At 33.3% G+C, this 9804-nt stretch overlaps 1 protein-coding gene and 1 pseudogene across 2 annotated transcripts; both read left to right on the top strand.

Moving 5' to 3' along the window:
- The first annotated feature begins 254 nt into the window (after positions 1-254).
- On the top strand, positions 255-4095 carry LOC143627133 (uncharacterized). Its single transcript, XM_077097024.1, has 5 exons — positions 255-599; positions 1408-2059; positions 2681-2883; positions 2981-3225; positions 3295-4095. The coding sequence occupies exons 1-5, from the start codon at positions 328-330 to the stop codon at positions 3969-3971; spliced, it is 2049 nt and encodes a 682-aa protein (XP_076953139.1). The 5' UTR covers positions 255-327; the 3' UTR covers positions 3972-4095.
- A 1367-nt stretch (positions 4096-5462) lies between these two features.
- On the top strand, positions 5463-8190 carry LOC143627162 (putative sodium/metabolite cotransporter BASS6, chloroplastic; annotated as a pseudogene). Its single transcript, XR_013152547.1, has 7 exons — positions 5463-5586; positions 5680-5733; positions 5811-5905; positions 6748-6870; positions 6940-7133; positions 7207-7459; positions 8001-8190. The product of XR_013152547.1 is annotated as a putative sodium/metabolite cotransporter BASS6, chloroplastic (transcript).
- Positions 8191-9804: the final 1614 nt, after the last annotated feature.

Genomic DNA, 9804 nt, shown 5'->3' on the forward strand with positions numbered 1-9804 from the left:
AATAAAGCTTGTTTAGTTTTAAGTTTTACCTCTTTTCCACTTCTCTCTATTAATTTCACACCGCACATCTGAACTCGCCAACCTTTGGCTTATTTAAGGTCTTAAACGAGCTCAAGCCTAGCTTAGGCTCGTTTAAGTTTTTTCTCAAATTATATAAAAATATTTTTTTAAATGTTTGATTATTAGATAATAAACGAGCCCTAGCTTGAGCTTTTTAAAAAGAGACCGAGCTTGGGCTCAGCTTGTTTACAATCCTATTCTTTGTGCAATTGTTGGTCCGTAATATCAGGGCGAACAATAATAAATTTTATGTTCCTGGTGTCATAGATGACGAGGTGGGATACAATACTGTCTCTCCCGGTACAAAACCCTCCAATCTTGGAGTTCTCGGCCTCTGATCTTGTTTGGTCGAAGGTAGAAGGTTATCGTGACAAAGTGGATAGGCTTGCACTGATTCCGTTTGCTAGAGTTGGTGATTTTGTTCGTGGTGAATCTAAAAAGAAAGATTGTCCTACGAGGTTTCATGTAGAAGCTAGGAGACGTCGATCTCCTAGATCGACTAAGAAGCCTAAAGTTGATGGTATTCTTGAGTATATTATGTAAGTTTTGATTATTATCTTGTGGTTGCATAATAATTACAAATATTTTTTCTTTGTCATTTTATCTGTCAGTTTCTTAGATTTTTCAAACATTTAAGTACCTGATTTACAAATCCAAACATGCCCGTATACTAATTTTGTTATCGTTCTGTTTTGTTGTAACTAGTTATTGGATTCTGATTATTGAATGCCTATAATCACTTTCGTCCAAACACAAAATTCAAGTTGGGGTCTGCACAGGTCGGATTTGGGCTCAAATCGTACCAAAGACTGAAATTTTGGTTTTGGGTTTTTGAAAACCGTTTATTTTGTTTTTTTTTTTGGTTTTGGATTTATGAAAATCGTCTATTTCGTTTTTTTTTGTTTTTCATAATGTTTCAGTTTTTAATTTTTTTTTGTTTTGAAACTTTGGGTCGAATTTTGTTTTGCCAATTTATGATTCCTTGATTATTAAATGCTAGGGCCTAAAAACTTTGAGCTTTTTCACTTATAATCCATAAATTTAATAACAAAAGTTGGTTTTTACAGGTTGGTTTCTACGGTTTGATTCGATTTTTTTAATAAGTTTTTGGTTTTCAGTAGATGCAAAATGAAACTGAACCAGAACTTGTGCTTTTAAATAAACATAAAGCCAAACCGTCAGGATTGGGTTCGGTTATCTTGCTTTGGTTGAAAGTCGGGTTTTCTGTTTTCATGCACATCCCTACATGCAACTACAAACATTATATTATTTCTGAAAAACATGCATTAAAGAGTTAAAAGGCTTGACTTTTTAAGTCAGCCATGCTGACGTTTGTTGTTTTTATAGGTATTGGTGTTCTTTTGGTCCAGACGATCACAGAATTGGCGGTGTGGTTAGACCAAGCAGGAACACACACAAACCCAACAAAAAATCCGTTGGTAGGCCGAACACCAAAAGAGGGTGCATCTGCCACTTCATAGTCAAACGATTAATCGCCAAACCAAACGTAGCATTAGTCATATACAACAAAGATAAACACGTGGACAAAGAGGGATTACCATGTCACGGCCCACAAGACACCAAGGCCATCGGAACACGTGCGATGTATGCACCGTTCATCTCAGAGGACCTTCGCCAACGTGTCATGTGTTTATTGCATGTTGGAATCCCGGTTGAAACAATAATGCAAAGACATAATGAGTCGGTTGAGATACATGGAGGCGTTTGTGGCCGAGATGATCTTTTGACTCATAGGCATGTGAGGATACAAGAAAGGAATATTAGACGCGCAATTTGTGAACTTGATGAAGATGATGATGTCAGCGTCGGGTTGTGGGTTGAGAGTCATCAGAATCTTGTGTTTTTTTATGAAGGCTTTAGTGAGAATGACCCGTTTCTGCTGGGGATTCAAACGGAATGGCAGTTGCAGCAAATGATTCGGTTTGGAAATGGACGGCTTCTTTCTTTGGATTCGAGATTTGGAACAAACAAATTAAAGGTATGTTTGACCCGTTTGTTTATGAGTTGGTCAATTTGGGCTCCAATTGAACCAAAATCTGAAAGTTCGGTTTTTGGATTTTTGTAAACCGTTCTGTTTTTTTTCGGTTTTCAGTTCGGTTTTTCTTGTTTTATCATTTGTGCTTGAAAGTTTTGGACCGAAAAAATTGCCCAAAACAATAAATATGGGCCTAAATCATTTTTGGCCTTAATTTTTTTCTTAATAATGATTACTGGTTAATTGATTATTTACACATTTGGATATACTTTTTAGCGCATAACTGTTTATTAATATCTTATAGTTTACTTAAAACCACTTTTTCAGTTTTTCGGTTTTGGTTGATAGCAAAACCAAAACCGAACCGAAAATCTGTTTTCGAAACCACATAAAATCAAACCTTTAATTTTTTAATTGGATTCGGTCATTTTGGTAAAGTCGGTTATTCCAGTTTTGGTTCATAGTTAACACTTTTTGATTAGTGACCGGAAAAAAATTGTCTTGGGGCCAATGTGGGTCGGTCTTGCCCATTTCAACCCGAGTGTGTTTTATTTTAATAGTCTTTTTCATGGTGTTTATTATTATTATAAACTTTTTAATTTTCACATTACAAACTTCATGCAGTACCCGATCCAAAGTCTTGTTGTTTTCAACTCAGAGAACAAAGCAATACCGGTAGCATGGATAATATCCCCTAGTTTTCTGACACCTGGCGATTCATATAGATGGATGTGGGCCCTCTTCAATAGAGTCCAAACTAAAGATCCCACGTGGAAATTAGCCGGCTTTATAATCGATTATCCTTTATTAGATATCCTCGCTATCAAGTTTGCTCATCACTATAATTACAAAATTATTATTATTATTTTAACCTGCTAACCCGTTTGGACTTATCTTGACCTGTTTCGTTTTTTTTTCAATCAGGGAAGTATTTCAGTGCTCTGTATTGTTTTGCTTTTGGCGGGTTCGTCACGCTTGGCATAAAAACATAATGAAAAGATGTTCAAGTATGGAGACACGCGCAAAATTGTCAAAAACACTTGGTCAAATAGTCAAAGATGTTTGTCAAGGGCGCGGAACAGTCGAGTCATTTGATAAGTTCATGGAAGATTTTGTAAATTGCACAAATTTCATGGATTACTTCAAGGCAGTTTGGTATCCAAGATTGGGTTAGTAAAAAATAACAGTTATTATTAATTTATAATCATTTAACTTTTTTTAATTTTTATTTTCATTAGGGTCTTGGATAACTGCTTTGAAAACACTACCACTTGCAAGCCAAGAAACTTCATCAGCTCTTGAATTCTATCACAACCAGTTAAAAATCAGGTTACTTAACGAGACCGAAGATAACGTTTACCAACGAGCCGATTGGTTGATTAACAAACTGGGTACTAAAGTGCAAGCCTACTTTTGGCTTGACGAGTACGAGGACAAAGATGGCTTTTCACGCTACTGGAAAGACGAATGGGCGAGTGGTTTAACCGCATGGCGGAAATCAAGAACCATTCCCGACACAGATGTGGTCACAGAAGGTGATCGGGTCAAAGTTGTTGACCAAGATGTGGTTCATGTTGTACGGAACCCGGGGTCAGAGTATGCTATTTGTGGTTGTGAGTGGGGAGAAAAGGGTAATTTGTGCGAGCATGTTTGTAAGGTTATTCAACATTTTCGGGAAAAAGGTTTAGAGCCGTCGTCTGTTAGCTTGATGCAGTATAATCAGCGTTTGATTAATATGTTAAAATGCCCGCCTGCTAATTCGTTTATTCGTGACCATGCGGTTTCTTTAGCGGTTTGGGTTAATGAACAACTTAGTGCACAGTTTGGAAAAGGTGGACTAAATGATGACTCGGATGGGAGGAACGAGATGGTAAATTCCTGCATGCGTATGGAAGTTGACTCGGAGATATGTTGAGTGTGTTGTGTCTGGCGGCTCGTGGTGGGTGTTGGTAAAGAGTAAATGACTGAATTTGTATATGTTGGATGAGAATGTTTTTAAGTTTGGATACTTTGGTACTTAACTTATGCGAAAATCTTTTTAAATTGTTTGTTTGTTTTTGTTAATACTATTTATTTTTATCTTGGTAATTATATATCTTACGGTGTAAGATTAGTGTATATAATTTTTTTGTGTACAAAATATGTGGAAACATATAATTAAATGATTTTGGGAATTATAGTGTGGGTTTTCGACTTTTGATGTGTGCAGACCATTTAATTTTAGGCATTCTTTCAGCTATACTTTTTGGGAAAATATATATTGGAGATATATATGAATCAAATTTATTAATTCATATCCAAAATGAAGTATTTATAATATGTGATATTGTGATTGATATAATTTTTCTATAAATACATAAACAAATTAATTTCATTATGTGCCTTAACTTAACTAGTATTGAATTGAAAGGTAGTGAAGATTTGTGCTGAGATAGCAAGGTCTTAAGTTCTATCTAGTGTAGTCCTTATATATTTCATATTTTGTTGGATTATCTTAGGTAGTCATGTTTTATTCGTTGCTCTTTCAAAAAATAAATAAATAAAATTTCATATGATTCCTAATCGAATATTTAAAATACAAGCAAACAAGCAACGCTATGCAATCAATAAAGATATATTTGATTCCTAATCAAATAAATAAATAAACAAACAAAGCTATGCAATCAATAAAGATTTGTTTAGTAGTGTGTTTAGCTGTTTTATTAATGTGAGGCCAAATTTCAACACTAGTTATTGATCAAATTATAAGAAAAAAAAATAGGAAAAGAAAAATGTATTGCAAGCATGCCCGATTATTTCTTTAATTAATATATTAGTATTTATTAAACTAATTTTAAATGGTTACCTAACATGGTTTAACTTACTCCTCATAAGAGGATCATATTCGTTTAGAGCATTCTCATCCCGATTTTCAAATTCAAAATTAAAATAAAACACATTATATTTTTTCTTATTTCTAACTATATAATATATTTCTATAAATGTGTTTTTTTCGCTTACAATCACTTTCAAAAATATATTAAAAAAATTATAGATGAACAATAATTTTTCAAATATCCAGAAAAATCAAATAATTTTTTACTTTTTCATCAAATTTATAATGGTATGATTTATATCCTGCAGATGTTGGTTCAAGTCTTTGCAAATTAAAGGTTTAAGTGAGTATTTAATGTAAATGAATTTGCTGTTAAGAAAATATTATACTGGTTCCTGCAAGTTTTGACCGAAATGATAGCAACAAGGCCAAATTAATAATATTAAAATAATTATTTTAAAGTTACACTATCTTCTATTAATTAAATCATTTATGATTATATTATAGATTTTTAATTAATAATCATAAAGTTTATAAATCTGATTCTTCCAATTGACCGAATATCAGTTGAGTGATCCCTGAATCTGAACAATGATCCTTCGAAACACCATCTCCCAGTCCCACCACCTTCAATTTCAATTCCATCATCACCATAATAATAATAATAATAATAATAATAATAATAATCAACCATCAATCCGAACATATTCTTCAGGTATTATAATTCTTATAATATAACCTAACATATTCACTTATTAATAATATTCCATCAACAACATTGTAACTAATTATTATATAAACTTTGCAGCAGAGCACAGTCCAATCGCATTACCAATTCGTCCTAAAACCCTAATAAGTTTACGTAAGTCATTTTGATTTTGATTTTGATTATTATTATTATTATATGAATTGTGAATTGAACGATTATTGTGGTGTTAGGTAGAGGTAGTTCGAGATTAATAGTTGATAGGCGTGTCTCTGGTGAGACTCCTCAGTGGATTGATCCGGATGAATCCCCACCAATTTCACCTCAGGTTGAGAGCTCGAGCTCGATGAGTCATTTTTTTACAAGCTCCGGTTTGGTTCGTTTATTATTTACTAATTAATTAATTTGTATATGTTTTTAGTTATTTTTGTATGTTTTTGAGAAAGACCTTACATGAGCCGAATCTTGGTTCGAGCTCATGTAGTACCTTCAACGAGCGAAAACTCGCTTATGCAGTGTCAAGTTAATACATAGAAGTCCAAAAGAGGTAAAAGTTAAAAATACTCAAGGCTCGACAAGCCTAAACGAGCTTCCCATACAAGGCTCGAGTTCGAAATAGATTGGCTCTTTTTGAGCATTTTATTGATCTGATATCGAGTAACTCGCAAGCGGCTCGGCTCGTTTGCACTGCAACACATATGAAAGTGGGTTATTATACTGAGTAAGAACCAAGTTTCAAAATTGTTTCATTTAGATCATTCAGTTTAAACAATTATGATAAATTTCACAATAATGGAACAGTATTGAAATTGAGTGGTATTTATGTTTTTGTGGTTAGACTAAAGTATGAGTGACTTTATTGGAACAATACTGAAACTTGGTTGCTATTTAGTGATTATTCTTTTCAAGTTCTAATATGAAGTAGGACTGCGGGGTAATGTAATCCTAGAGAAAAAGGTTTTTGAATAATAACAAGGTTTCGTAATTGTTCCAGTTAGGTCGTTCAGTTTATACAATTGTGAAAATTTTCACAACATTGGAAGAATAATGAAACTTAAGTGTTTTTATATTTAGAAAAAGGTATGACTGATTTATTCATTCGAACAATTTTGAAACCTGGTTACTCTTTTTGTAAAGCTTGTTATATTCTTCATGCTTGTGATGTGGCAGATACTTGAAAAGGAGTCTTTTGTCGATGTTTTGAAGAAAGCCAACTCGATATTACCTCAAGTAGTTATTGCTACTACAATATTGGCTCGTCTATCCACCATCTTTCACATGGTTTACAAGCAGGTTAATTAATATTCCCTTATTTCCAGTCCTTAATATGAAGTGTCTATGAAATTTTTTTTTATATTTCAGGTATTATGCCCCGGCTTTAGGCTTCTTAATGTTTGCAGTTGGGCTAAATTCAAGTGAAAAAGATTTTATCGAAGCATTTAACCAACCTAAAGCTATACTTGCTGGATATGTTGGCCAATTTGTTATTAAACCGGCTCTTGGTTATTTGTTTGGAACAATGGCCATGACATTGTTCGGTCTTCCAACTTCGTTAGGTAATATTATCTGCTTTTTTTTTGTCTCCTTTTATTATTCTTGTATGCTTAATTACAAGAATGTTTGATTCAGGTGCTGGGATCATGTTAACTTCATGTGTTAGTGGGGCCCAGCTATCGAATTATGCCACGTTTTTAACGGACCCTACGATGGCGACACTAAGCATCGTTATGACATCAATATCTACTGCCAGTGCTGTTTTTGTGACACCGTTATTGTCACTATTGCTCATTGGAAAGAAGTTGCCTGTTGATGTAAAAGGAATGATTTCCAATATTTTGCAGATTGTTGTTTCACCTGTTGCTGCCGGCTTGCTTCTTAACCGGTAAGAATATACTTGACTGGTCGGGTAACGGGTCAAAAACAAGTTTTGTGGTCAAACATGGTTCTATATTTTAGTATGTCAACACTTTTTCCCTCAAATAGCAACTTCTTTTGTTAATGGGTGCATTAAGTATGAGACGGAAATAATATTATTTCAAGAAAGAATTACACGAATGGACAAGGGTAGTTTAATCATTTCACATGCATTTAAATAGCAAAAGTTAACCTTCATCTACGTCAGGCACCATTTGTGTGCCATTATGCATAAGTTGGGACCGGTGGTGTACTTTCTCATGCTTAAGGACTAAAAGTGAAATTTGGACATGCCACATGGGCCATTTGTGTAATTCTTTCTTATTTCATTTGTAATTTGAATATTTGTATAAAACACAACTGAAACTGACCTGTTCATAAGTAAATAGTTGAAATTTCTACCTTTTTACTCATATTAACTTCAAGTTTAACGAGTAAGAAGTTTGACTTTAAAATTCAAACTCAGATTTTGTTATTATCTTACACGCGTTTTCTTGTGTAATATACAGGTTTTTGCCAAGAATATCAGGTGCTATTAAACCATTTTTGCCACCATTATCAGTAATAGTGACATCTCTATGTGTCGGGGCTCCTCTTGCAATTAACATAAATTCGGTTTTATCGCCTTTTGGGATATCAGTTTTATTACTTGTTACCGCATTTCATATATCAGCATTTATGCTTGGATTTGCATTTTAATACAACTATTTACTAATTTTAATACAACTATTTTACTAATCTTTACTAAATCTACTATTATAATAAAACAAGCTTTTTTGGGACAGGTGTTATCCACACAAAGCCTCCTTTTTATTTTCACTGTCTTTTAGTTGTGACACGTGGTTTCACCATAGTGCAGAGAAGAAGAGAAGAGGTTGAGGACGGTTTTGAGAAAACCTCTAGGAATCAGTTTCAACCTCCACGCCTCTTTCTCCTTATTATTTGTTGTCACAACCTGCATCAACACCCCATTTGATGAAAATGAAGAACATACACACAATTACCTTACCCAATTCAGTCATCAATTAAGGTAAATCGTTCATCATCGTCCATCAATTGGGGTAGAGTAGTCATATACAGGTTTGTCATTCATCATCGTTTGCCCAAAGTTGGCAGTTTCTTTTTGCAAGTATTTATTGTTAATCTATCTCAATTTGTTGATGAACCCACTCATTTTTTTTTTTTTAATTTGGTTTAAAGTGGTGTTTATTTAAAGATCTTTTATGTCATGTTTTTTTGTGTAGCATCTATAATAAAGAATTCTTGAAAACCATCTAAAGATTTATGATAAAAGTTTTCTCAAACAAAATTTCTTTTTATTTTTTAAATGTTTGGTTTGTTCCTTTTTATTCACTCGTTCTTTAAGAATATGTGTGTTTGCGAAGATTTAGGAACAATGACATAATTTTAAGGTATGACTACTCTGTTAGTTTGTGTTATTTTACAAATTCTAAATTTGTTGCCATGCTTTAAAAATTATAGCTGTGATTTATTTAACAATAACTATGTATATTCTTTCAGAGGAATCTACTTTCATATCATTTTTTAATTAGATCTTTAACTGTTTGACATGTTAGAGATATAACATAACCCAAATCGATTTGTTTCTAATGTGCAGGTCGTAAAGTTGAAATTAGTGAACAAGTGTTGTTTTGAAATTTTACCACTTGCTGATGATATTGATTTGTAAACGGGTCAACCTTTGACAGGTTTTCCTAACGGGCCGAAGTGGACTGCAAGTTCAGGTCAGTTGAGCTTCAAGGGATGAAATTTTATTAACTGATCAACTTTCAGTTTTCATGTTACGGGTCAGTTTGTTTTCTGTTACGGGTCAATAGTCATCATCGTACTCCGTAAATCCCTTGTTACGGGTTAATAGTATAATTAAGAATATTTGCAGGAGGATTGAATTGTTGAAAGTTTTTATATATTTGCAATTTACATGCCAGGGGCAATTTGATCACAATTTTATCATTATATTGGCCGACAATAACCATAGGTCCATAACCATAATCAATATCAAACCAAACCATGTAATTTCTATTAAAGATTCTTTATATAAAAGAACCTTAATTGCTTCATTCTACTGAATTCCATCTTATCTTCATTCTTGACTGTAATACAACAATAACTGTTTTGAAAGTATTTGGGGTTATCTAAACAAACACTACTTAACGTCACGGATTTATCTAGATTCATATAGCATCATGCATATATTTCGAAACACAAAAGAAAAATGGTACCTTTGGGAACAAAAAATTAGGTCCACTTGTAAAGTTAATCATAAGCAACTCCACAACCTTACCAGTGTAT

Source organism: Bidens hawaiensis, unplaced genomic scaffold (assembly GCF_021521415.1).
Source record: "Bidens hawaiensis isolate Kalapana, Puna unplaced genomic scaffold, B.hawaiensis_p1.1 tig00004599_1, whole genome shotgun sequence".
Lineage (NCBI taxonomy): Eukaryota > Viridiplantae > Streptophyta > Magnoliopsida > Asterales > Asteraceae > Bidens > Bidens hawaiensis.